Genomic DNA, 27,935 nt, shown 5'->3' with positions numbered 1-27,935 from the left:
TATCAAGCCCTCTCTCATCAATATGAAAAACTGTTGGAAGTCATGTTAGCAGAGTAGAAAGCTCATTCTCATAACAAAATTTCTGGGCTTGAGAAAGCTCCATTGTAGATTGATGAAATGATAAGACCCCAGGATATTTTTAGAAGATAAATGTTAAAAATAGAAACAATGTGGTAATGTAAACAGTGGATTTTATCAATTTAACCCGAGCATTAAACATAATTTATTGATTTTTAAAGAAAACCAATCATTGATTTAATGGAAATTAGGGAAAATATACTACAATTCATTCCAGGCATCCATTGGAAATTTTTATATGAGAATACTTATATTACCATCTATATCTGCCCAGTTCAATAGATCTACTACAAAAGAAATGATCTAGATTCATCCCGTCCAATGTAGTAGCCACTGGTTGGTTACTGAGCACTCAAAATGTGGCTACTAAAACTAAATTTTATTTTTATTTAATTAATTTAAATAGCCACACACAGCAAGCATCTATTGTATTAACATAGATCTATGTAAACTATATTTAATCAAGTTGTATATCTGTATCAAGATTAAAATTATAGATCTCTAAATTCTGCAGTGCTCTAAGATAGTGCTAGATGCTTTTTCCAGAAAATTTGGTCTCAGCTATCCTTGCTTGGAAGGGGCGGGGGGAGAGAAGAGAAAAGAAAAAAATGTTCTGCTTGACAAAGCTCATTTTAACAACTTGTACACAAATAAAAACAAGTGGCAAGATGATGCAATAAAGAAAGTGGGTATTTAAGGATGGGTCAGACCTAAATGTATCATTTGCACACACAGGACGGAATGTGGGCCTGGCCTCTACCCCGCTCTGGAATACCCTGAGGTATTTATAGGGTTGTCTCAACGTTCTATTGCTAGAGAGGAAAGCAAAAGCTTGAGGTTTCCACATACCATTTCTACTCATGCTGTTCATCCATTTATCAAGCTCTTCCATCTCTATCTCCATAACAGAAGGAGTGTCCTCCTCGAAAATAGGGCTAGGGAGAGACAGCAAAGCCTGTTGAAGAAAGGAGTGTATCTGTGCTGCATTTCAGCTGGGGAGTCTAGATTCATCGCTGAGGCTTGACTGAACTTGACTGAGCGTCTGACTCTGGGGAACCCTGGGGCCTTACCCTGTATTAGAGCATCAGACTCTAATGAGAAAAAGGCTAAACCCTAAAACACCCACAGCTATTGCTGATCTCCAAATTGCAAAGCCCAGAGGCCCAGAGAGCGGCTGAAAGGGGAAGCCAGGGGACTGCTCTCCCAAGGTGCAGCACAGTCTGCAAGGCCCTCTGGGGAGTTGAAGCTTGTTTTAACCTTGATCAATTTCACTTCTCTTTCCTTGGGGTTTTGATGAGTGTCCCACATCAAGAGGCCGCTGTCAATAACCTATTTTCACTGCCTCTCCCTCCAATTCCCAGGCTTTTCTACCTAGGAGAAATGGAGCTGTTACTTTCAGAAATCCACTGCCCTCCCTGTATGGGCTCCAAGCCCATACAGGACAGAAGCCCCTCCTTTGTGTAGGTTGGGGAAGGAAGGGCCACCAGCTGTGACCGGAAGTGTGGGTGGCACACTGGGTAGAGGAAGTGGCAGTTTCTAAATTAGGGACGCTGCTGGGAAGGGCAGGCATGGGGTGGCATCGCCCCAACAGTTTCTGGGTGAGATTCTCTCTCTTCCGGGAACACCAGCCTTCCCTGCTTGATGGAGTGTTTAATCAGCATAGATGAACCCACATCTTTGACCCAAACTCAGGATCTATATATTCAACTACCCTGCATTTGGCATTGGCAGTGGTCAGGAAAACTTTTCTGAGCAGGTGACAATGAAATAAAGCAGCTCGGGTCCCCTCGTCCAGTCCACAGAGACCACCTGATAAGGTTTGGAGACCCAGGTGCATCCTGTCCTCCCAGGAACAGAAGCAGGAGGACCCAGCTAGGGCATCAGAGCAGAAACACTAGCAAAGGCCCCTGCCCTCCCTTCTCCCAAACTGGAATAGGTGGGGACGACTTACACTTTGAGGTTGTCACCGCCCAGTTCACCTAAAAGAGAATAAACATAAAGATCATGTTGGCTTTGTCCATCTGCAACAACTTCTTATTTCAGCAACAGCTGACGTGTCCTTTACAAAACAAATGAAATAACTTTACTACGTTTTGAAGGGGGCAGTAATTAACCCCCAAGTCAAGCAAGCACAGACTGCCATATTGACATGAGGAGCTAATGGTGTGAAATCTGTTTTCTGTTAGATGTGGACACGTTAGAGAACATCCTCTTTAGATCAGATGCTTGCCCTTATTTTTTTTTACATCCATGTGAAGACGAAAGCAGTTGTAAAGGAAAGAAAAGAAGAGCTAAGCAAGAGGGTTTACTCCTTGGGCCCCCTCAACAAAACACCATGCTGTGCCACTGTCCCCTGACCTGGAGTAGGATGTGGGCTCCCCCATTGAGGGCTCCCCTTGGAGCTCCTCCTCTGTCCCCTTGAATGGCTGGGTCCCTCACATCCTGTCCTCAAGGAGGCCCTGCCCACTTCTACCCTAACAAGGCCTGTCTTCCCCATGGTTCCCTGCTCAGCACCTTGCTTGCTTCCTTCATAGCACTGGTCAGTTTGCCATGGGCCAATTCACATATTTGATTCTGGTTTTTCTGTCTCTCCCACTAGACTAAACCATAGCTCCCAAGGGGCAGGCTCATCTGTGTCTTGTTCACTTTGGCATCTCCCAGTCCCCATCCTGCTAGTATAGTGCCTGACAGATGCCTAGTAGATGTTTATTGAATGAATGAATAGGTCTTAATCTTGTTCGAGCAGCACTGGGGTTAAGTTCATGCCCACGCTTTTTAACATTATCACAATGGTAAAGCTTCCAGCAAACCTCCTTTTAGGTGCTGCTGGTTGGCTGAGAGTCAGGTAGCAGTTTACAAACTGGTTCTAATGCAGACAAGATTCCAAATGAACATGTGATAAGAGTCAGAACCCAAGGTCCTGGCTTAAGCTGTTTCACGTGGCAGAGGGACCAATGTACCCAGAGAAATGTGACTGTGATATCAAACAAGTGGATAGCACGGGCCTGCTGCACCTTTTATGCTGTGGGAAGCACTGAAAAGCAAACTGCTCTGCACCAGTCCACCAAACACCCAATGATCCCTGGCGGTGGCGGGCCTCCTTGGTTCCCACCAGGGAACCAGGACCAGCAGGCACCTGGAACGGAGCTGCTGGCAGCACAGCCTGCTGTCATTTCTGGCAGACTGGCAAGATGGAATGGCATCACCAGTCCAGGAAAGCTGGGCGCAGATGGGAGATTCATGCCATCACTTCCGGCCTCGAAGGGCCTGCAGGCTATGTCCTCTGTCCCCCCAGTAAGAATCTGAAGCTTTCTGCAGATGCCTGGCTCCTCAAAACTTAGATTGGCGAGACTATCTTCATCTTATATATTTTTACTTATACATTTTAAATCCAAAGTTTACAAGCTATTTCCTTAAGGGGCTTTACTATCAGTACAGCTCCTACAAGACTGAACCTCCCTACAGGTGTCCCATAAAGACCCCCACCTTTCGACACCCTCTCCTCCTCCCCTACCCCTTCACCGGCTTCATACTCCCCCACTCATTTCTCAGAGAGCAGGTGGCTTCCCAGCCCACTGTCTGGGCTATAGATTTATCTTTATAATCTGACTTTCCTGCAGGCCTGGAGGTGAACAAAAGCTAGCCTGCATTCAGATGATGGAAAAGTTTAAAAACCCATTACCAAAGTGCTCCAGATGCACCAAATGTGAAGCTCCTGTAATCAGTATTAAAGGAGAGCAAAAAGCCTTCTGTGGCCTCTTCTCCCTACTCCAGGGCCATTACCCCTGCCCCAGCCGCCATGGCAACAGAAAAACATCTGGGAGAGAGCACAAGAGCAGAGCATTAAGCCAGGAGGGAGACCAATTACTTGTCCTCAGCAATCAGGCCCCGGCCTCCGCTCCACCTGCCCTGTAGCTCTTTATTAATAGGCACTGACTCCTTTTGCAACCGGGAGGCAAATGCAGCTCTCGCACAGCCCCCTTCCCGCCTGATTCCATTTTGCCTCTTACAGCCCTTGTGTTTCTGTCCTCCTCCCCAGCCCCTGCGCCGCACGCACCCTCCTGGCCTGACAACACGCTGGGCTCTTCTCCACACAGCCCACGGTGGGATTGTCGGAGGGGGCGCTGGGGGCCGGGGAGCCCAGGAGGCTCTGGCTTCTTTCTCTTGTTTCCACACTGAGTAGTGAGCAAGAGACTTTCCCGGGAGATTTACTGAGCAAAGCCAACATCACGTAGCCACGGTCTGTTTAAGGCAATGGTTTCCTGCCAGCTGTTTTCACTGCAGCTCTCCGGCACCCAACACATGGAGACACTTAATAAATGTTAAATAGTAACAACTGCAAATGTAATGCCTGCGGGTCGAGGAAAAATGATAGCAGAACATAAAGTTACTGCACATAATGTTCCTTTTCCTGCACATAAACTGGACAGGCCCAAAGAAATAAGGTGATCTAGGCGTGAGAGGCTGTAGCTCAACCTACATGTGGGAGCACTAGGCTTCCATCCCCAGCACCCCCCAAAAAAGAAAAGAATAAAAGACTTTGCAACCAGAGGACGGGTCCTTTCTCAAAATATGGGTCTGGTCTTCCCCAGTTGTCAGATTTAAAGACTTGTTTTCTGGCTGTGGAAGACAGACCAGACTATCACAACGGGGAAGAAACGGCGAGCCTGTTCCTGTTTTCTAGGGATATTAAGTGTACGGGTACCCACGCCCTCTCACAAACATTGCTCTGCAACTTCTCAAGCAAAATGCTGCTCTGTCTGACCCATTGTGACAGTTTTGTTTTTCCTGAGGAAAAGAAGTACTTAAATTTCGCTGATTTATTCTGCTTTCATTGACTTGCATTATAATGTTAAATATGAACACCTGAGCATCAATAGGAAGGGGCTGCTGACCTTTCAGGATTCAGTTTGGGAAGCGATATCCATGTTTACGTAAAAGAAATGGCTAGCAAAAGAAAAAAATCAGATCAAAGCTCTCTATCAAAAACTTTTTCTGTTAAGTAATTGTCTTTGAAATTCTAATTTTTCTATATTGTATTTTCTTAAACTGAGGCCTATTTAAACTAAAATACAACATACCAGTTTGTAGTAAGGATAATGCACACGTTTTTAATCTCTGAGAGTAACAGGTGTTCTTTTTTTAAAAAAATCATAGCATTCTTTCATTAATTCATTTATTCAATAAACTTGTATCAAGCAGCTAGTATATGTTAGGCCAGGTATTATTTGGTAAAGAGATAATAAGTGAGCATTTGTAGTACTTATGCCAGGCACTATTTTTTCCAAGTTTTAGATAGATATATAGACAAAATAACATATATATATTTATTATATATATTTTTACTATATACACGGTAACTTGTTCTGTGCATAATTTGTTCTGCAAGTGTTCTGCAAGATGAGCAAACATTTCTAATAAATTTTAACTTGAAAAATGTGCAATATCTTGCAATACAAGCAATATGTGATGCTGAATGTCATATGATCACATATGAACCAATGGTTTCTCTCTCTCTCTCTCAATGTGGGATCATGAGTGATCTCTCAATAGTGAGAAGTTATGGAGGAGATCTCCTCATCTGCAAAGGAGGAGGAGAAAAAAGCAGAGGAATCCTTCATTTCAAATGAGGTTAGGGAGACATATAAAATGTGGGAAACAGTGTAAAATTCTATAGAAAAGTACCACCCAAATAAGGCTGCAGCAGTGAGAGTGATGGATCTGTTTAACCACAATGCAATGTCACATCTCCTCAAAATCCTCCAAAGAAGGCAAAAGCAAGTGTCACTGGAGAGGTTCCTTGTTAAAGTTTCACAAAAAGAAGAAGATTCCATTGAGGTAATGGAGAGCAGAGATTCCCTTGGTGATAGTGAAAGTCATCCTATGCAATAACCCTCCTCTCTCTTGTCTCTCTCATACCAGCCTCAAAGGTTTTCAAAGGTAAGTGCTGGTCAATTTGTTTGTCTTTCTTTTTGTATTATCTTTATTATTTTGTATTATATTATAAAATATTGTGATATATTTTTGTAATCATTTTATATGAATTTTTTGGGTTGTGGAATAATCATCTGAATTTCTTCTTTTCTTGTGAGAAAATTTGCTTTGATATACAAGTGCTTTGGATTATAAGCATGTTTCTGGAATGAACTGTGCTTCCATACCAAGGTTTTAATATACATATGTATATATACATATACATACACACACACACACACACACACACACACACACACACATATATATATATATATGAGTCTCATGTTCTATGAGGTAGATATTGGATTTTCCCATTTATAGATGAGGAAACCAAGTCATAGAGGTCATAGAGCTAAGGAGCACAAAAACCAACCAACAGTGTGTATGGTTCCAGAGTCCACTCTGCCAAACAAGATGAGTAAGATACATTCTTGGTTCTTTTGGTCTTTACAGAGAACAAAATAAAATAGGAAAGAAAGACCAAAGAAGTCACCTATTTATGAGGACAGTTTGAGTGCTGTGAACCATGACTGTAAACAAAGCGGGGACAGCACAGAAAGAAGAGGTTGTGAGGAATTTTCCCCAAGGGATGATTACTCAAGACTTCATAAAAAACATGAGACCTGGTGCTGAAGAATGGGGTGGCGGTTTGCCAGGCAGATGAGAAGAAATCCCAGACAGAGGCAGCAGCTTTGCCCGGACGCAGAGGCATCTTTATGCTGAAGTCATGCTCTGAGGACAGCAAACACCCGCACTGTGGCCAGACATGTGGCCCTATCTGAGGACGAGGCCCATTTGTGCGCATCAATGGCTTCTGAACAGAGAGACTTCCACAATAAAGTGCAGAGGAAAACCCACTTCTGAATTTAAAATGTAAGGGCAGGACTGTTTGCCTGGACACCTCAACCTGCCCTTCCTTTGTCCCCTGACTCTGAGAGAACCAGTGATGCGACTGTGGCTGGGGCAGGACACTCTCACTTTCCCTTAGGGCAAAAAAAAGACTAGGGGAAAGAGGGAGAGGAGGAGGCGAGAGGAGGAGGAGCTCCACTGGAAGGCTGAGGCAGGAGCAGCATTTGAGCCCAGAACTTTGAGGCCACCGTGAACCACATACCAATACCCTGTCTCAACAAACAAACCAAAACCAAGAGCTACCAAAAAAAGAGAAAGAAAAAGCTCACTTCAGAACAAAGCAAAATATGCTGTCAGAGTGATCTTCTAACCTTGGGAATGTTTTTATCTGAATCGATGTTAGTAATCTCCATCTAGTTAGGAATTTCCATAAAAGCTGGCATGGTTGCATTGGGAACAAGAACATTGTTTCAGTCAGTCATTTTCCAGATTAAATTGGGAAGTGAGGGGGGTGGGAAAGAACAGCAACTGCGATAGAATTGCAGATGGCGGGGATGATCTCGAGGCCTCCAGCCTCCCATTCACAGCCCCACTCTGACCCACTGCTCCACCTGCCTGGCCCTTTCCTTGCAGAGTGGGAGATGAGATGCTGGCCTCTTAGCCAAGTTATGGTTTATTTCTGGATGTCCCCCCAAAGCCTCATGCACTCATTGGCGGCCCTTTTGGGAAGTGATTGGACGCTGGGGGCACTGTTCTCATAGGTGGATCTGTCCACTGATGAGCTGAGAGCTAAGTATGTTGTTAGGAGACGGGGCCTGGTAGGAAGAGCTGAGTCACTGGCGGTGTGGCTGGGAAGAGTTCATCTCCCTCTCTGGCTCCTCCCTTCTCTCTCTGCTTCCCGTCCACCATGCCTTGAGCAGCTCTCCTCTGCCAAGCCCCTCTGCCATGCTGCCTTCCCTTGGAGCTAGCCAACGATGGACTGAAATATGAGCCAAAATAAACCTCTCCTCCTTTAAGTTTTGGGTGTTGGGTATTGTGTCCCAGCAATGAGGAAAATGACTAAGAGAACGCTTCACTGGATTACTTACAAAGATGGCAGCAGTAAATTTTAAATTTCCGTATAGACCAAAACCAAATTTTCATATAGACCAAAAACATTCTTCAAAAAAAAGAGAATGTGGCATTATTAACTTCTGGAAATTTCACTGAAATATATCATTCATCACTTCATATTTTAGGGCCAGGGATTTAGCTCAGTGGTTTTGCCGCCTGCTGCACAAGCACAAGGACCCAAGTTCGACCCCCGGTACCAAAAAAAAAAAAACTTCATATTTTATATAGCTCTTTTTGCTTAATTTAAAAACATTACTTCCCTATCCCTTCCCCAATTCTAAGCAGATGTCAGGAAAATACTCACATGTTTGTAAAGCACTTTGAGATCCTTGGCTAGAAGTCTCTGTGTAAAAGAAAATGAATATTTTGTCTTATGATTGTTCATTAATACATAAAGCAATTTTCTGAAAGTGAGCATGCACTCAATATTTACCCTTTTTAGTTCTCTTTCTTCTATAGTATGTTGCAAGGAGTATCACAGATAAAAGCAGGAGGACCAATAAAATCAATGGGATCAACACCATTAATATAAACTCTAACTGATTTGTATCCTCGCCAAGGTGGGTAGAATTCGTATCTGCAGTAAATGCTTCTGGAGTCACTGAAATATATATACTTGATGTAGTCTCTTCATTAGCTTTGTTATCTTCCTGGAAACCACCTCCTGACAGTTCTGAGTCTTCACTATTACCTGTGGGAACACACACAAAAATGAGATTACCATGGAGACAAAGCTAGGACTCTATGGTCCCAGTGATTTTCAGATCTGTCCCAGATGCTTTCAGGGATAAACTTGATCCACTGTACTTGGCCTTGTGGTTCAGTGTGACATGGCGTATTGATTTAACATAAATGCAGCTAGAGCCGGGAGGATACTGAACATGGAATCAGAGCACAGGGACAAAGCTCCCCCAGAGTCAGGCAGGTCGGCCCTGACCACAGAATAAATTTAAATGTGTATTTACTGAAAGTGAAGTTTATGCCACATAACACATTTAGATATAAAGGAATGGGGTGAGGGTGTAGCTCAGTGGTAGAAGACTTACTTGGTCTTATGATTTGGATTTAAAATGTCCCCAATAGCTTCCTGTGTTTGGAGGTGCCTGAATGGGGGTTTGCTGTCCTCATTGGCTCCTTCACCTATTGGTGAGTTCATAGCTGAATGCACCATCAGGAGGCAGGGCCTGGCTGGAAGAGGGTCACTGGGGCATGACTTGGAAGTGTGCATTCTTGTCCCAGGTTCCTCCCCTCTCTCTCTGCTTTGAGGCTGCCGTGAGTTGAGCACCTTTTCTTCTACTATGCCTCTCTGCCATCCATTTCCTGCCTTGCAGCCAGCCAGCCGACTGTGGACTGAAACCGTGAGCCAAAATAAACCTCTCTTTTCTTTAAGTTGTGGGCATTGGGTATTGTGTCTCAGCAACAAAGCAAGTGACTAAGATACCTGCCCAGCAAGCACAAGACCTTGAGATTGATCTCCAGCCTCAAAACAAATTAATAAAACAAATGTAAAGGAATGCACTCTGTGTCCCTGTTTTGTTTTGTTTTTGTTTTTTGGTGCTAGGGATTGAACCCAGGGCCTCACTTGTGCTAGGCAAGCACTCTACCACTGAGCAACATCCCCACCCTGTGCATCATCATTTTTAATAAATGGAAAAGAATTCTTTGACCTCAGAGTGACTACTTAGGTTTCAGTGTCAAGTCTCACATTCTGAATAGCACTGAGTCGGCCTCTGAGATTATCTGACAAATTCTCCTGGATTCTAAATGAAAATATAATGCATATCTTATTGGCACAGTGAACTTTTCAAAGCAAGATTCCCTTGGAGAATAAGAAAGCTCCAGCAATATTTTTTAAAACGTACCTGTGGAACTGTCCATATTACCAAGATGTAAGTGAATTTATTCTGTTTGAACCTCAGATGGTCCAAACATCCATGGTGTGGCTCACTGCAGGATGGGAAAGAACCACCAGCTTGATACCCACTGGAAGAAACCCTCCCTCCCCTGGCTGAGCTGCAGTTATGTTGGGGTGGGGTGGGTGTCCTTGTCCTGTCACTGTGTAATGCAGGCTTCCATTCAGATGGGGCCCACTAAGACTCCCCGCATTTTTATCAGTAGTGCTGGAGCTTTCTTATTCTCCAAGAGAATCTTGCTTTGAAAAGTTACCAATACAATAATACATGCATTAAATGGCACCTACATTCTAGGCTACAGAAGACATCAAATGTGACAATGTAGGTGGAAGTGCTTCCTAAGCTGTAAGTGGTACAAGGTGAGTGGAGAAGCTGACTGCTTTTCACCACACTCTTTCAGCACAGGTTGGGCAGTGACTCTGCAGAGTCCGTCCGCCCCCCACACCCTGACCCCGGGCAGTGAACAGCTGAGTCCACATCTTATCCTCCTTTGTGGTTGTGAGACAGTGAACTCCTCCAATTTGGGTTAAAAAATAAAAACATCTGTTCAGCTACTGTGAGGGACTGAATGTTCATGCCCTCTCCCATTCGTATGTTAAGCTCTGATTCCCAAAGTGATGGTATTGGGTAGGAAGTGGGGCCTCTGGGCAAGGATTAGGCTTAGATGAGATGATGAAGATGGGAGCCCACGATGGAGTTGATTCTCTCAACAGATGAGAAAGAGACTAGAAACTGTCCCGGTGACATGAGGTTACAGCAAGGAGGGCTCTCACCAGACACGGAAACTGCTGGCACCTTGATTTTGAACTTCTGTTTCCAGAACTATAAGAAATGTGTGTGGCATTTGAGCCACACAAGCTGTGGTATTTGGTTATGGCAGCCAAGCCGACAAGACAGACACAATCTAATTATGCTGGTTATTACTGAGGGACACTTCTGTCTCCCACAGCACCAGGAGTCCATTCGATAATCACTCTGATAAATGCCACCCAGACCATCAGAAGCAATTACAAACCACGGAAAATAACTTACTGGAATTCTCCACTTGTAAAAGGTACGGTTGAAACATATGGCGAATGTTTTAAAGTTTAAGTTTATTACATTTAACGAATGTAAATATTTATTTACATTTCAGCAGTTTTTTAAAGTTTATTACATTAAGACACATTCCACTAATCCCCCTCAAAATCCTCCCTCTTGTTTTGAACACACTGATTGCATCATTTGAACTTTCTGAAGCAGTTCTCAAAGTCCTCCTTCCTGAGAGTGTTTAGTTGCTTTGTCAAGGCTACTTTGGTGTCCTGAATCAATTCAAATTCATTTTGACTTTGGGGAAAAGCTTCATGATGCCAGATCCAGTGAATAAGGTGGATGAGGACACTCGTCATTTTTTAATAAACCTGCTTTCCATTGGATGATACATGGTACAGCATTCACCACGTTTTCTTAATTCATACTCCATAAAGACGCTTGGCTTGGCTTTTAATCATTTCTCTGCATTTTACCTGGATTATCTCATTTCCTTCCCACTCTTTTTTTCAGATAGACACTGAGACAAGAAGGTCACCCAACTTGCCCAAGGTTACAGAAATCACCTGGAAAAGTAAAGATTTGGACCCAAGAAGCTTCCAGAACCTGAGCTGTTACCCTCACACTATTTCCCTCACAGGGAACAGTGTGGTCCCTGCAGATCATGAAGCTGGTGGTGAGGGAGTGAGGGGACCCCAGGAGATGTCCTAGGAGATGGCTTATTCCACGGGCCACAGTCAGGGGCAAGCGAGGAAATGGTTTCCAGAGACCTCAGCGTCCGTCTGGATGTTTGCGAAGGCAACTCCCAAGATGTATTCGAGTAAAGCCACCAGAAGGAGATCTTGTCTGCACGTCTCTAAGGAAAGTGGACCGAGTTCCCAGCTGAACACGGAGTCCCCACTTGACCCACAGCCCCAGGAAAAGAAAACAGGCAAGGAACTCAGCTAGCAGAAGTAGTGAGGGCATGTTGACAATGGGGAATGGAAGAGAAAAGAAAAGAAGTGTTCCCAGATGGTCCTGGATTGTGTACAGTTATTCTTCAGCACGAGACAATGCTGGTCACAGGTGGCCTGTGGTGGCCTTGTGCAGGAAAAAGGGCCGGAAATTCTCTCCATGATACACAGCCTCACACACGTTTTCTACATTAAGCATCATTTGCTCTCCAAGTTCTCTAGTAGCTATTTAAGTGAGACTCAAGGATATCCTCCCTCTCTCTCTCTCTCGTGCGTTTTTCCTCCTATCCTGCAAGCCTTTATTTCCAGAGACTCCTATGACAGCCTCCCTCATCATTACCCCCCCTCCCCAGTCAACTCCAACTCCATGAGAGCCTCAGAAGAATAAATAGCAGTAACTGGCTTTGATAGGATGCTTAACCATGTGCTTGACACTAGGATGAACACACATTACCTAATTTACTCCTCATAGAAACTTCATTTCTCCATTGTACAGATGAAGAAACTGGGTTTTAAGTGTCATTTGGGTTATGTTCTACACATATGAGTCAGGTGTGGTGCCATGTACCTGTAGTCTCAGCTACTTAGGAGGCTGAGGCAGGAGGACCACTTGAGTCCAGGAGTTTCAGACCAGCCTTGGCAACATTATGAGCCCTTACCTTGAAAGAAAGAAAGAAAGAAAGAAAGAAAGAAAGAAAGAAAGAAAGAAAGAAAGAAAGAAAGAAAGAAAGAGGAGAGAGGGGGGAGGGAGGGGGAGAGAGGGGGAGGGAGGAGAGAAGTTGTCCTGATACCATCCAGGGTTTCCAAGCTGCATTCCCTTCTAGCACTGGTGCCAAAGGACAGACAGGGGCTTTGCTAATACCTCTGTAACTTAGTAGTTTTGCAAATTTGGAAAAAAATCATTTATCCTTTATTGTTTAATGTTCCAATCTACATGGTTAAAGCGTGACTCCCAAGGCCCTGTGTATTTTCACATCTCTAGGCTGACTCCACAATATTTACCTTGTTTTAATTACAGTTTTCAAACAGGTGACATACAGTGCACATGGTGCTAAGCTCAGAGAGGAAGTTTCACTACCACCCTTTCCCTTACTCAATTTCCTTCCCCCGAGATAACCACTGTTTCTGCTGTGGAGCCCTATGCATACACACGCAAGCATTATTTCCTGGTTTGTTTGGGTTTTTTTAACATAAATGGTAGCAAAATTTAAAAACTGCTCTGCTTTTGCCCTGAAAATTTCATCCTAAAGATTATTCCATGAGTGTATACCAACAGTCGCCCTTCCCCTCAGCCCCACAACCTTTTCCTACTTATAGAACTTTAGATTGTTCCTATTATATTTGCAACCCTGCTGCAAGAAACATCCCTATCCATCCTTCAGTTCACACACAGCCAAGTCCAGGGTACCTCGTAAGTGGGGAGGAAGGGGAGACAGCGTTGGATGCGGGGAGGTAGCGGACAGCATCACAACACTCTTGGAAGTTCGACCTCAAAATTTCCCCAGACAAAACCCTCACTGCTTGTCCAGTGAGAGTCAGGGAAGACCTGGGTGTGCAGAGTCTGATGCCGAAAAGGAAAGTTGAAAACACTGGGGATCAGCCCCAAGAGTTGGTGCAAGAAGGAATCAAATGTCATCAAAGGGGGAGCTGGGAAGCTGAGTGGGCGGGCATAGAATCAAATCAGTAACCAAGTGCCAGAGGTGAAGAACTTCAGAGGTGGATACATCCAAGGTGGAACCCAAAGGAGGAGCTGGCAGTCACCCAAGCCAGGCAGGTGAGAGGAGCCAGGAGGAGGAAGCTCGGTAGGACAGCAGCTCCTCCTGTGGCTAAACCCAATGGGTCTAGGACCCCTGAAACTACTACACAGCCTCACACCCCTGCACCCTTCTCTAAGAAATGCTTGATAAGGTCCCTAACAGTCAATAACGGTTTCCTGGGGGAGGCACCCTATGCATCAGAACTTGCTTCCAGGAGGTGTCCAGAGATGAGCTCTGGAGAGTCCACCATCACACAGCCACAGTGCTGTGAGAGGATGGGCTCTGAGTCCAGAAGATCCGGCCTTGCGACCTGCTGCTGCCCCCTCTAGCTATGTGGCCGGAAAGAATCCTTGCCCTTCTAGAACCTTCCATTTCCTAAAAGCCCAGAAGTTAGGCCTTCTGATCTGCCTCTTCCATCGTCTTAATATGAAACCAAATGAAATAAGAAATGTGAAGCTGCTTTCTAAGCCCTAAAGGGCCCCACACATGCCAGATGCTGGAACATTTGGTGTTTATTTTCTTTATCTTTCATGGATTCTTGTTCCCATCTTTATACTTATCTCTTACTCTGCTTATCCCCAGGTCAATCTGCCGGGTACAACTTCCTCATTTCATAGTTGAATCTTCTTATCTAAATGTGGGCATATTTCAGGGGATAAGGGGGAGGGGCTGGTGTAAAACTGAAGAAGCTGCCAAAGAAAGAGAGAGAAAGGCTACACAGTGAGTGTGGAGAGAGGGGCCAGGAGGAGTGCTGAAGAGAAGAAATACTGAAGACAGTGCACGTCAGCCTTGTATGTCCTTGGCCCCTGCCAGAGATGCAGCTGGCTGCAGGTCTAGCAGCAACTGTCTGGTTTGGGTAACCTAGTAGGGTTTATTCAAGTGACCCCAGCACAAATTTCCCCTAGGAATTCACCATTCCTCTCTGTGCTCAGATCATATAGCATTAAGAGCTGGGTATGGTAGCATGCAGCTGATTACCAGAAGAAGCATTGCAAGTCTGAACCCAGTTTGGACGATTTGTGACTTAGTGAGACTGTGTCTCCAAACAGGAAATGAAAAAATGGGTGAAGAGTGGTTCAATATGAAGGTCCTGGGTTCAAACTCCAATACAACAGGGTGTTATGGCTTGTATCTAAATGTTCCCTCAAAGCCTCATGCACTAATAGGTAGAAGTTTTTGGAGGTGGCTGGATCTAGCATGTGTGAATGTGGATTAAGAATGTGTAAACATGGATTGGGGTGAGACAATTAAATTAATCCCTGATTGGTTTAACATAGTTCTGGATATAGATAATGGGAAGCCCAATCCCAGGTGTGGGTGGCACCAGTCAATAGTCATCTCCTGGGTGGAATATAAGAGGAAAAGAAGGAAAACAAGCTTGCTGCTCACTGCTTGCTGCTGCTTCACTGCCTCCTGGCTGCTCTGCCATGGACTGTTTCCCCTCTGTAATAGCCCTCTGCCATGCTACCCCGCCTTGGAGCCAGCCCACTATGAAATGAAACCTCTACAAATTGTGAGCCAAAATAAACCATTCCTCCTTTAAATTTGGGAATTGGATACTTTGTCTCAGCAATGAGAGATGTAACTAGGACAGGAGGGGAGAGGTAACAGTAGTAGTCATCTGACAATGAAAGCAAACTACATTAACACACCGAACTGCTGATCCTAAAATCAGGTAATCAACTGCATGGTGTGCAGAGTACCTTACAAATGTTTAACAATATCCATGCAAACACAGCTTGAACTCACAGTTCACCCATTTGGCAAAAAGCTTGGGGAAATTCTTGCGTGTGATGGCGAGGGGAGGCCTGTTTACTCCAGCAACTGAGCCACAGGTAGTCCTTTTTTCTGCTGTTCTAAACACAGTCCTAAGTGGAGATGATTTTGCTTCTTAGTGAAGTGAACTAGCTAACTTCTCTTTCTTGAACAATACCTGGTAGATGTGCATTGTGGTAAACTGAGAGAACAGGAAACCAAGAGAGATAAGGCCCATCATCCCATGGCTTCTCAACCCCCACCATTTGTCCAGGAAGAACAAGGAGAGGATTTACAAAACCTGTAACCTCAAGGTCTCATAACCCTAAGGCCACATCTTCAGCATATGTGAGACCAGAGGACAAAAATCTGTTTATAGTTTGAAGGTTTTTTACAACAGTCTCAGAGACACAAGTTGCTGAGGCCTTTAAAGTATGCTGTGAGGGAAGTAAAATGGTGGGTGAGGTTGTCTTGGATCGGGTAAGCCCTTAGCAGGTCCTAAGGCTGCCTGGCTTCTGATCCTGCTGAGCCTCTGAAGAGAATCAGTCCTGCCCCACCACCCTGTGTGGTCACGTAGACCTCAGGCACTCTGAAGCTCACTACTGCTGCTCAGGCCACTGCCCTTGGGCTCTTCTCACCTTCCCCTCCCTTCTTGCTTCTCCTTCCTCTCTGTATTTATGAATAACACTTAGGAGCCTTTTCTCTTGTAGTTTCGAATGTGATTCATTATATTACTAAATTAGTTAAAGTTAATGCATACTTTTTTTTTTCCGGTACTGGGGATTGAACTCAGGACCTTGCGCTTGCTAGGCAAGGGCAGCACCACTGAGCTACATCCCTGGCCCTCATCTGCTCTTGAATTCCTGATTTTATTCTACTTAGTCCTTACCCCCATCCCTAAGATTAGTTTCATTACTTGTTCTTTAAATGGTTGATCTAGGACTCAGTCTAAATAGTCTTCTAATTTATATGTAGCTAGCTTCATAAGATATATATATATAAATAATCTATAACTAAAATGTCTGTGATCTTACTGATGAACTCTTATAATGGTCTTTGCTTGACGAAAGACAATCATAATCCTCAATGTAGTTACTACATAAAATGTAGGGTGACCAGTTAGATTTGAGTACTAGAGAAACAAAGGGTAGTTTTCAGCATGCTTGCAAGCCCTGTGATATCCTGTGACCCATGCCTACACTAAATCACATGAGATATATGGAGAAAAGTTGTTGGTTGTCTGACATTCACATTTGAGTGATTGGCCTGTATTTTTATTTACTAAATCTAGCAATCTTAATCATAAACCAATAAGAAGAGAAGCATCATTTTTAAGAAAAGAATAAATTACTTTTTAAATGAATGAACCTAGTGTTGCCAGGGGAAAAAAACCCTGTCGGCAAACCGCGTGACCACTGGGATCATGTTTCTGAGAATTACAATGAGGAGAGGAGGCAGGAAAGGATGAAGGTGGCTTTGATTCATATAAAACAAAAACATTCCAAAAACAAACCTGAGTCATGGTTTGAATTTGAGTTAAAAAACAGAACAAAAACAACAACCAGAACCTGCTCTAGTAGATGACTCTTCTTTTCACTCACTTTCTTTGATTATTCAGGAAATGTTTGTGTCTTATCCTTACCAGAGAAGGCAGATTTTCCTACTAATTTTCTGTTGCATAAATTTTCTTTCTTTTTCAAGTTTTCAAATCAGCTTTTACTGGCTTAAAGCCTCGTATCTTGTATTTCTTTTGCTTTCCTAACAAATGTCTCCCTCAAATGCCTACAACTTCCTGTCCTTCCTGAAAATTATCATGCCACTGAAGATAGATAGATAGATTTCTTTTTAGAAGAAGGAAGGGCAAAGGCACTTGCTCAGAAGCTACATAGTATTCTACAGGAAGATGGAAGGATCAAGAGAGTAATAATTGTTTTGGTTTAAGGCTATAAAAATAAACCCTTAATTCAGACATCAAAAGATTTGGGATAGTTAGCTAATGTGTATGTGGTACTGGAGATTGAACCTAGGGCCTTCGCACTGAGCTACATCCCAAGTCTTTTTAAAAATTTTTATTTTGAGTCGGTGTCTCACTAAGTCACTAAGTTGCCCAGGCTGGACTCAAACTTGCCATCCTCCTGTCTCAGCCTCCCAGAGTGCTGGGAATCGCAAGCTTGCACCACCATGCCTGGCCAGTTAGCTGACATTTTGGAATAAAATTATAAAACTGGGTTAACTAAAAATCATGTCTATCCAGGTATTACAATAATTTGATTTCAGTATTTCAATCACTAAGATCTCTTGAATACAAGTAAATCTTGTGAGACAAATGTCACGTCATTTATTCATCCAGCCCATCAGTAGCCACACTCTTGTTGTGAGGTCATTATGTGCCTGCCAGGCACTCTTCTGAACCTTCAGACAGAAAGATGGGTGAGAGCAGGCCCCTGCCTCCCGGGGAACTAAGTCAGGAGAACGCTGGCTAATTACAGTGCAAAGTAACTGAAGCCAAAATATTATGTAACAGAGTGTGACGCAGGCACTGGAGCGGGAAGCATGTATTGCAGGCGGGCTGGGGGATTCCGGAAATCTTCCCAGGGGAGCGGCCCCTTCACTGAGCTGTGAAATTTCATCAGAGGTGGCAGGGAAGGGGCTGCAGCTGAGCCCAGCACACGGGGTGGCTCAGCATCTCAGCCCACAGAGCCTGCACATTCAAGTCGTTATCTCCTGGCCACAAGGTGGAATGTGGCAAGGTCAAGTGAGAAAGAAACTCAGGACCAGCTCCTAGGAGGCCTTGTAATAGCAGGGCCTGGTACACAGGGTGTGGAATCCCAGCTACTCAGGAGGCTGATGCAGGAAGATCACAAGTTCAAGACCAGCTTGGGGAACTTGTGATTTAGCAAGACCTTGTTTCAAAAAAAATGTTTTTAAAGGGCTGGGGTACAGCACACTGTGAAGGCCCTGAGTTGCATTTCCAGCCCTAGATACACACACACACACACACACACACACACACACACACACTGAAGCCAAGGGGACTGAAATCTTTCCGAGGGAAATGAAAACCCACAGAAGGGGTAAGTACAGAAGGAAAATGGTTGCATTTGTTACAGCACGATCGCTGGCGGTTGCAGGAGTATGGAACAGCAGCTGGAACAGCCTAGGTGAGCGATCACGCAGCCTGGCCTAGCAGCAGCAGAGGATGCGATACGGCCCTGCCCCGCTGAGCTGAGGCCACTGTGCTGCAGCCCAGGAGAACTGACTGACCATGGAAAGGCCATGGGGAGTGGCCGTGGGGAGGCCGGCCTGGAGGGGATTATTCTGAAATCCAGCCTCCTAGTAGCCAGGCAAGTGGGTCTAATGGCCCAGGAATGGTTGAGGCCTGAGGGAAGAGCAGGCAGACATTAATGTGCATTAAATGAGCTGAAGGCAGAGGAAGGGTCACAGCCCAGACCTGGAGAGGGGCAGGGAGAGTCCGAGAGGAGGCCCAGAAGGCAATGACATCGTCAGACGGGCAGGAGGAGGGTTTGGGTAACTGACTCATTCCGATCGATCCATCCACAGATGGAGTAAGGACAGGAAGGGGGCTCTGGGTGTGGCTGTCGGGAGACTCGCGTGACCCCCACGGCGCAGTCTGAGCACGGAGCCTGACACAGGGCAGACTGCAGGGCCAGGAGGTGGAGACAGAAGATAAAGGTGTGGCCCACTTCCAGATGGCAGATGGGAAGGAAGGGCAGGGGAGCAAGAGGGGCTCCGCGGAGCTGCAACGGCAGGCCCGCCGCCGGCCAAGAGGCTCTTGCTATTTTGCATTACGAATGCATCTCCACCAAAGAGAAAAGAGAATATGGTCACAGTTAACAAATACCCCCACCTAATCATCTTCATTTTTTCCATATTGACTTCAGCGAGGTCAGAAAACTTTTTCTTAAAGGGCCAGAGAGTAAAAATATTAGGTTTTTTTCCTTCCCTTCATTTTTTTTTCTTGAGACAGCCTCTAGCTGTGTAGCTCAGGCTGGCCTTGAACTCACAACAATCTTCCTGCCTCAGCCTCCCAAGTGCTGGGATTATAGGTTTATGTCACCATACCTGATGACATTTTAGATTTTATGGGCCAAGAGACAAAATAATGAGCTATTATGTATGCACTTATTTAAATAACCATTAAAAAATCTAAACACTTACAAATGTAAAGGCCATTTGTAACCCCAGGACTAGGGAAAAATGGAAGCTGGCTGAGTTTGGCCCATGGGTCTTAGTTTGCTGTACTCTGGACCATTCTTTTTCTAAAGGAAACGATACCAGACACCATTATAGTTTGGATCTTAGATGTACCCAAAGGCTCCTGTCTCAAAGACTTGGTCATCAGCTGTGGTGGAGCCCTAAAGGGGTGAGGCCTAAGGAGGAAGTGAGGTCATTGGTGGGCGTGCCCTGGAAGGGGCCACTGGGACCCTCTACGCTCTCTGACCACCATGAGGTGAGCAATTTCTTCCTCCATGTGCCCTGCTGTGAGCTTCTGGCTCACCACAGACCCAAAGGTGACCATTGACTGAAACTGTGAGCCAAAATAAATCTCTCCTTCTTATAAGTTGTTTTCTGAGGTGTTTTGTCACAGAGACATAAATATGCCTCATCCCTAATCAATATATACATAGTTTTTTATTTTTGAAACCTTAAATAAGTATAATTATTCTGTGTATAATAATCTTTTTCTTCTCCCTCTCTTTTTTGAGACAGGGTCTTGCCATGTGACCTGGGCTGGCCTGGAGCTCCTGGACTCACGCAATCCTCCTGCCTCAGCTTCCTAAGTATCTGGGTCTACAAGAGTAGAGCACCACACCCAGCCTGTGCATAATAATCTTCACCTGGCTATTTTTTTGCTCTAGTTCTAGTTCATTACTCTAGTTCATTACTTTTACTTACTTTGTGGTACCTCATTCTGTGCTACATGAAGCTGTATTTTTTCTTTCTTCTGTCCATAGAAATTTAGATTGCTTCCATTTTTTCCCCTCCATCTTTACAAATCATGCTATAATCAACATTCTGAGTCACGTCTCTTTTTTGTGCATTCATGAATGATCTAGAAGTAACTTGTTGGAACTGTGGAGTACTAACACCTTCGGTTTACTAAATATTTTCAAATTGTCTCTAGAATAACTGTATAGAAAAATTTCCTGTTCTAGTAATCTGATATACTTGGGAACCTGAAAATTATCCCAATGTGTAACACCTAGAAATACTTCATGAAATAGAAGAAGCAACCTTTTACATGTATAATGAAATCTCAAGAAAGCACGGAAACTCCCAGGGGCCAGAAAATGTAAAAAAAAAAAAAAAAACCTGAAGAGGACATGAAAATCCAAATCCATAGCTGACAATGCAGATGTTCTAAAGCACAGATACAAAGATTTGGTCCCCCAAGGAAAAGTCTATATAATGCTTCTTGAGGGGGGGGGGGCTCGTATTCATACACTGGGTCAAAAGTTAAAGCTAAAACACCAGGCCATGATTTTTAAAAATCTTACAGTGGCCAAGGTCAAAGTGTCATCCTGGCACTTGGGAAACCTGGGCCACCAATGATATTTTTCCTTCTATTTTTTTTTCTTTCTGGAATGCTGGGGATGGAATGAAGCATGCTGGGCAAACACTCTACCATGGAGACACGTCCCCAGGTCCCCTCTGATCATCAACTTGACTTCTTCCGCTCAGATCTTGCTCCTCTTTGGCCATTACCGAAGTCTCCTTGGTTCCTCCTCTAGTTACTGCCTTGGCCCACTGCTGGCTTAGACCTGGGCTGAGGACCTGGTTCTTCCTCATATAACTCTTGGAGGCCTCCCAGATGCTGCCCACTCATCCCATGCTGGGGTTGAGCCTGGCATCCAGTCTTGGGCTCTCCCTCACCCACCTCATCCCTGTCCCCATTTCTTCCGAATCCTCGTTCATGGTGACAGAATGGACGCTGGACTGGAAAAGCAGTGGAGATTAGAGCACTTGATAGTAGCTCTGTGATGGGATCAGAAGATTCGGGGTTCAGTTCACCAGGGTGAGCCAACCGCTGTGTGCCAGGAGCTGCCTCAGTACCCCACGACTGTCATCATGAATAGAAGTCAGCGCGTTCAACAAGCAGCGAGATTAGGGCTACACAAACTTCAGATGAAAGCTATCACATCATTAATAATAGGCTTAAAATAAAGACATTGAAGAAGGAATAAACAACCAAGTTAAAAAAAATACCCCAAGACATTATGTGTTTATAAAGGATAAGCTTTCTAGAAATGCAAAATATGATCACTGAGATCAAAAGCCCAGTGGATGTTTTAAGCAGCTGAATTGCAGTAATACGCCTCCTGCCCGCTGCTCTCAGTTCCTGTTTCTCCACATCTCTGCCAACATTTGAGGGTGGCACAAACTTTGCCCAGGTAGGCAAATTGCAGGCTTCATTATCTCTTCTCAGAACTGAGCTCATCCCAGCCCAGATCTTCCCTCTTCTGGTTTCCTGGATTCAGAATTACAGATTAAAAAAAAGCACGGAAGGACTTTAACCCTCGGTTCCTCCCTGCCTGTTTTGGTTTTGTTTTATTGTTGCTGTTGCTGTTTGGGTGGTTTTTTCTTTTGTTTCTTTGTCTCTGAGGGGATTGGTCCCAGGTCTGTTCTCAGCAGCGCTCCCCACAGCGACTCTGCCAGACAGAGCTGCTCTCCTCATTCCCACGCCCTGCACACTCTCACCCCACCGCTTCAGCAAGCTGTGTTTCCTGCTTCTGGTCTTAACTCTGCTAATCCTCAGCTTCTCTGACTAATCACTGTGCCCCATTTCAGCTCTTCCCTTCCCCCTTGCAGTTCAAGGTTCAGGCCGATGCTCACCATTCCTTTTCCTGTCGGCCAGAGCTCAGCCCAATGCAACAAACGCACGGTTACTAACTACTAACGTGCAGTAGCTGCAGAGGCCCAGCCGAGGCTTATGTGACATTCAGTACCTGCTCCAAGGGAAGTGGCAGAGCCACAGTCTCCAGACACAGAGCCTGGCACAGACTACAGACCCTGAAGGGTGTGGCATATGTACAGATGGAGCTCGGGCTGGGAGGAATCTGCCTTCGATCCATTACACAGCTGTGAGATCTTCGCTAGTCACTTGGCCTCCCTGTGCCTTGGCTTTCTCATAGGGGAAGACAAGGACAAAAGCATCCACCTTGTAACACTGTCCTGAGAATTAAATACGTTAGTGCACGTAGTGTTTTGAGCAGTGTCTCACAGGTCATAAGCACTGTGTGTATTAGCTGTGATCATCATTAGCACCTGAAGCCGGGACTGTCCCAGGGAATGGAAGATGCAGTCACATTCACTGAGATAAGAGATATTACAGTGTCAGGATGTGCAGCTTCAGTTATGCAACTAATATTTCCTTCTATTCTTTCCTTCTCACAGTTTGCCCAATAATCATATGGATCTTACACTTCTGAAATGTCTTTGTAGCCACCAATGCAGTCACAGACTCCTTGTTTCTGCTTCATGCCAGCCACCACTTCCCTCTGCAAACCACTCTGCGGTGGCAGCTAATAAATCCCGCGCTCTTGGTACCTGGGGAGTCGCTTTCAGTTTTCTGGAAGTGTGGCGCCCACATGAACCAGGCACAAGGTAAACCAGGGAGGTGGGGACACTTCCCTTCACTTCCCAGCACAAAGTGGCCTTGACTTTAAACTTTCTGAGGTCCCTGCACCGGCCAAAATAAAATTGTGATCATCTATGGGTCAAAGTCCTGGAAAGGCTGTTTTCTTATTTGTCTACTGGTGACTCACAAGCAGGTTATTTCACTCAATCCTGAATCAGGCTGCCAGTCTATATAAAAAACTGTGTGGGGACTGGGGATTTAGCTCAATGACACTGCACCTGCCTCATAAGCGCAAGGTCCTGAGTTCGATCCCCGGTACCACACACACACAAAAAAAGGTGTTGACCCAGAGTCGGTGAGGCTGGTATCAAGCCATGTTGCCTGTTTGTTGTTAGTAGATGCTTAAACTGGGATATATCTCAGGCTATGCTTGTTGAGGAGGGGGGGTCAGGCTGTTCGGTAGATTGGATTCTTTGACCAAACATCCCCCAGCTATTATTTTAAGAATTCGAGGAAACACACATGTGACACCTATAAACTAACCTAAAGTTTTAGGAACCATTAGTTCAAGAAGATATACACACACTAATTAATTAAAGATTAAGCCTCAATTTGGAATAGCCATTCCCTTGACCAATCTCATGGTAATAAGCTTTTATTAAACAGATTTTTTATTTTTTCCACACACTGGCAATCTAACCAGGGCCCAGTAGAAGAAACATAGCTTTCATCTTTGACTTCTTCTGACATTCTAGCACTATCTGTTTTTAGGAACTTGTCAGTTTTTTGTGATAAGCATCACATCCGTTCTACGGATGATTTTAGTATTTATCTATAATTATTGAGTTCCTCATTTATGCTGAACCCTTATAATGGTTTGAAGAAATCAAAGAACTAACGAAAAATCTCCCTGGAGTTGCTCGCAGCCCCTTCTAGCTCCCATCCAGCTCCAAAACTTTGTGCATAAAACCGTGCAGTGATGCCCAAACTCAGTTTGAACATTAGTCTCCATCCCAACCAGGCTTCCTTCTAGGAGGAATGGTTTGCTTCCTTCACCTTCCAGTTTCCTCTGCAAACGCCTGGGTTGAGGGGGACCTAAGCAGTCAGCACCAGGGAGAAGCAACCGGTGGGTACCCTGGGGAGGTGGAGGCTGACAGCTAATGTCCCTGAAGCCCTCACATCTGCAAGGTCAGTGAGTGGCATCCCCCACCCTATTTAAATAATTGTAGCTTGAGAAATGTCCTCTGCTCCAGCACTGTCTACACTAGCTGTCGGCAGTATCCGCTGGCAGAAATCAAGGCAACAAGTTTATTTACCAAGGGCAAGTAACAAACCCTCAGAGAGGCAATGCAGGGTGCTTTGCAGGTCGCAGCAACTGTCAAGAGAACAAATCAATTGCTGCTTCTAGCCCAAAATAATGAGATTTAACATTTTGTCTTTTCCAATACCTTTAATTGGTTACACTCATATTACTTTTGCAAATAAACTTTCCAACAGTAACAACCAATGCAAACAACATATCGCCCAAAGTAACAAAATCAAAGACAAGCAGATGAAAAGAACTTTCTCTGTGTGTTAAAGTGTATGCCTGGTAACTCCTCAGTAGATTTCCTATTTACATTTTTTAAACTCATCGTTTTTCATTAAAATGCATTCTAGTGTAGATTTCTGCACCCCAGCTTTCCAAGAGTTTTGGGAGCCAGCAGACCTCTCAGCCCACGCTGCTAAAAGCAAATCCATTATCTCTGTTCCTAACCAATTGAAAAGTTCTTTTCCATGAACTGCCAAAAGTTTATGGTTTTCTTAATGTGCGCATTAAACCTGGTAAATTACAGGGATCACACATCTCAGAAGACAAAGGCCGCCAAGCCGTTTCAATCAAGTGGGAGGACTGGAGCGAGTCCTCCCTCCAGCCCTCAAGGGACAGTGTTCTCCTCTCCACTTCCACAGAAAGGATGAGTTTCGGGGTGCCCCTCCCTGGCACAGCCCTGTGACCGCGGCGCCCCGGGCTTTGGGGTCCCCCAGGCAGGGGAGATGGCTTACCCTGGTCGGTGGCGGCGAGGCCCAGAAGGGCCCCCAGGAGGGCTGCGCGCGGGGCGCTCATGTCAGCTCCCGGGGATGCTGCGCGGCCGCGGCCTCCTCCACCGCGCACATTTCCTGTTTCCTGCTTGTTTGGGTCCGTGCTCACTTGAAGGAGAGGTGTTTGCCTGTTTTTTAGGAAGTGATGTAACTCTGCAGGAGCCTGTCAGACCTGCAAGGATTGCAAAAGAGGAGCTGCTCGTCCAGCTCTGATTCAGTTAGCAAAACCTCCTCTGCCCCGGAGTCCCAGCCCGATCGCCCCAGTGTCCCTGCCCACAGGCCTGCTCCTCCAGGCGCTCTGAGTCTGGGGCCGCCGTGGTCCTGGCTTGGCGCTTTTGCACACACTCCAGGGAAGCCTCCAGAGCTGCCTGGAGCCTGGGACAGCGCTGTCCCCGCGGCTCGTGCTGATGGAAGACAGAGACCTGGGCGCTGTCCAAAGCAGGAGCCGCTAGCTCCTGGCTGTGGAGGCCTGGAAAGGAGCCTAAGGGAAATCGAACTTTATTTCATTTTGTAAAATGAAATTTAAATGACTCCCGGGCTAGTGGCTGCCGTGTTGGATAGCCCAGGTCGAGACAGCAAGGACAGCTGCGTCCTCAGAAAGCCACCAGGCACTAGGTCCATCCTCTCCCTTGGCCCCAGGGCAGCGACCCCGTGAGTGAGGTCCACCTGGTGCGCAGGGACAGTGCCCGGCCTGGCCTGAGGGGGTGGTCTTCACCCCGGAGAGAAATGGTCTCTCCACAGGTCCATCGCTAAAGCATGACGTGCCGGGCAGGGCGGGCAGGTATGCAGTCACCTGTCTTCTTTCTTTCATGGCGATCAATTTCTCGGAGGTTGTCAGGAGCAACATAGAACAGGACAGAAGTAGATTTCGGGTGGAAACCGAGCAGGAACAGGAAGGAAGTGTCTGCGGAGGACATGGTGGGGGGAGAGTGTGTGTGGTCAGTGGGTGGCTGTTTGAATTGTGTCCTGGGGCCCAGGTTGGAGGCCTGAGTACAGCGGGCTGCAGTTCCCTCATCACGTTTGTGTCTGCCCCAGCCCTTCCCGATGCCAGCAGAACAGCTCCTTCGCCATCTGTGATCTGCTTGGTGGCCGGAAGCCCTCAGCCCCCACACAGCGGTAGTGAACGTCTTGCTGTGGTGTCATTAGTCATGCTTGTCTCAGTCCTTATCTTCTTTGAGAAGGTTGGTGATTCACTTGGTGATCATAGATTTACAGTTTGTGCTTTAATGCTTTAAACTGGCAATTAAGTTCACTCTTGATAAGGAATGCTTTGGGGCGCCTGGGGGGACAATACAGAACAGCAGAAGAAAGCAGAAGTCTTCAAATGGGGTGATTGATTTGAAAACAACAGAGAAAGAGCTATTCAAACTCTCGCTGAGCACTGAGCATGTGAATTGACCACTGGCTCTGAGACCCTCTAGGGCTGAGTATGGGTAACAATTATTCCAGTGGGAGCGAGAGCGAGCTTTTCCCAGCTGTGACACATGTGTGAGAGAGGCCCAGGGCTGGGAGTTCTCTTCAGTTTTTGCATTTCTGCCCTGTTAAAAGCATCGCTGGCTCCCTGGCTTGGGGCATGCACTTGGCGAGGGCAAGGCACCTTAAAACTATATCTAGAGGTGGGGAGTTGCAGCCTGGTGCCTGGGGCTGGGCCACAGCCTGACTTCTGGGACTGTCCACTGCTGAGCCCTCCGGCAGGGCCGAACAGCGCCTCCAAGTCTCAACAAGTGGGCTCCGCATTGCTTTTGAGCAGCTTGACAGTAAATCAGAACGGTGTACAAAATACGCCGAGGGAGGCTTTGAAGAAAACCCGCACAAGCATGTAATTTTCTTTTGACCCCGGTGCTCACTAAGACCCTTAATCGTGATAAAGCTTATCTGGAGGGGAAGAAAATTACCATCATTCATCAGAAAGTGGTGACAAGCCAGTGACCCATCCGCTGCAGTTAGAATCGCAGGGAGACCCTGTGGGAGAGAAAGGGCTGTTTACCTCTGCTTTAGTTTTGCCAACCATTAATTCTGGCAAGTGGCTACCTGGGCTCAGATTAAGCCCTGATACACTTGGGCAGGGAGTCAGGGCCTCCATGCTAATCGGGAGACACCAGGAGCCTCCGAGTGAATGGCAGGGCTGCATGAGGTCACCTTGGTGTCTGCAGGTGGCTCTCCACAGCAGCAAGGGAGCTTGGTGCCCAGAAGTGCCTGGCCACACTACAGAAGTGACTCAAGCAGTTCACTCTCTTGCCTCCCACCACCACCAGCAGCAGCTCCATGGGCCATAAAGAGGAGAGACTCTAAGGAGCAAGTCCAGAAGTAGTTGCTTTTGCTTTTGCAGTAATAGGGATTGAACCCAGGGCCTCATGCATGCTGGGCAAATGCGCTACCACTGACCTACATCCCCAGGCTCCCCACCCCCATTCCCTCCCCCCAAACTCGCTGTCATCCCTCCCACACTGAGGAACACATGCACACAGATGTACACCCACCTCCTCTCACATGCACCCGTGCACCCTGGGGCATAAATGGGAAAGAGCCGAGGTTATTCGATTCAGAGCTCAGTACAGCAGGGAGTGGCCTCCCTCACGTTCGTTTTGGCAGAGACCCAAGGGCAGGCAGGGGACACAAAGGATGGCTTCAGGGGTCCCCCAATGAGGAACTAGCAGCAAGTTCTGGTTGTTGATGGCAGCGACTTGTGAGTGGCCCATATTGGGTTTCTCCCAGATTAGAAGTGGGATGAAAGTTAGGGAAGCTGTGAGGTAGAGACCGGACTTCCTTCATGTCTGATTTGCTTGCACAGCAGCTGACTTCCGGGATTGGTTTTCTAACCTGATATTTGCAG

The 27,935-nt window shown here is 45.8% G+C and overlaps 1 protein-coding gene across 3 annotated transcripts in view; it reads right to left on the bottom strand.

Annotated features, from left to right (window-relative positions):
* The window catches only part of Tmem154 (transmembrane protein 154), a 43,734-nt gene extending 16,368 nt beyond the window's left edge, over window positions 1-27,366 (bottom strand). Inside the window, exons 1-7 of one of the 3 annotated variants that reach the window (XM_021247885.2) lie at window positions 26,998-27,338; window positions 25,896-26,006; window positions 25,067-25,274; window positions 8,450-8,707; window positions 8,321-8,359; window positions 2,030-2,057; window positions 928-1,013 (exon numbers count right to left, since the gene is read on the bottom strand). In XM_021247885.2, the coding sequence (XP_021103544.1) occupies window positions 928-1,013; window positions 2,030-2,057; window positions 8,321-8,359; window positions 8,450-8,707; window positions 25,067-25,127 (472 nt within the window). In that variant the 5' untranslated portion in view covers window positions 25,128-25,274; window positions 25,896-26,006; window positions 26,998-27,338. Of the gene's footprint in view, window positions 1-927; window positions 1,034-2,029; window positions 2,058-8,320; window positions 8,360-8,449; window positions 8,708-25,066; window positions 25,275-25,895 lie in introns of all 3 variants that reach the window. The other 2 variants (XM_087205780.1, XM_021247886.2) reach the window with 2 other exon arrangements.
* Window positions 27,367-27,935: the final 569 nt, after the last annotated feature.

The sequence above is a fragment of the Heterocephalus glaber genome, unplaced genomic scaffold (assembly GCF_053883595.1).
Source record: "Heterocephalus glaber isolate CG9 unplaced genomic scaffold, H.glaber_assembly_v1.0 deba00000613, whole genome shotgun sequence".
NCBI classification, from domain to species: domain Eukaryota; kingdom Metazoa; phylum Chordata; class Mammalia; order Rodentia; family Bathyergidae; genus Heterocephalus; species Heterocephalus glaber.
This window is presented reverse-complemented; position numbering and strand designations above follow the sequence as displayed.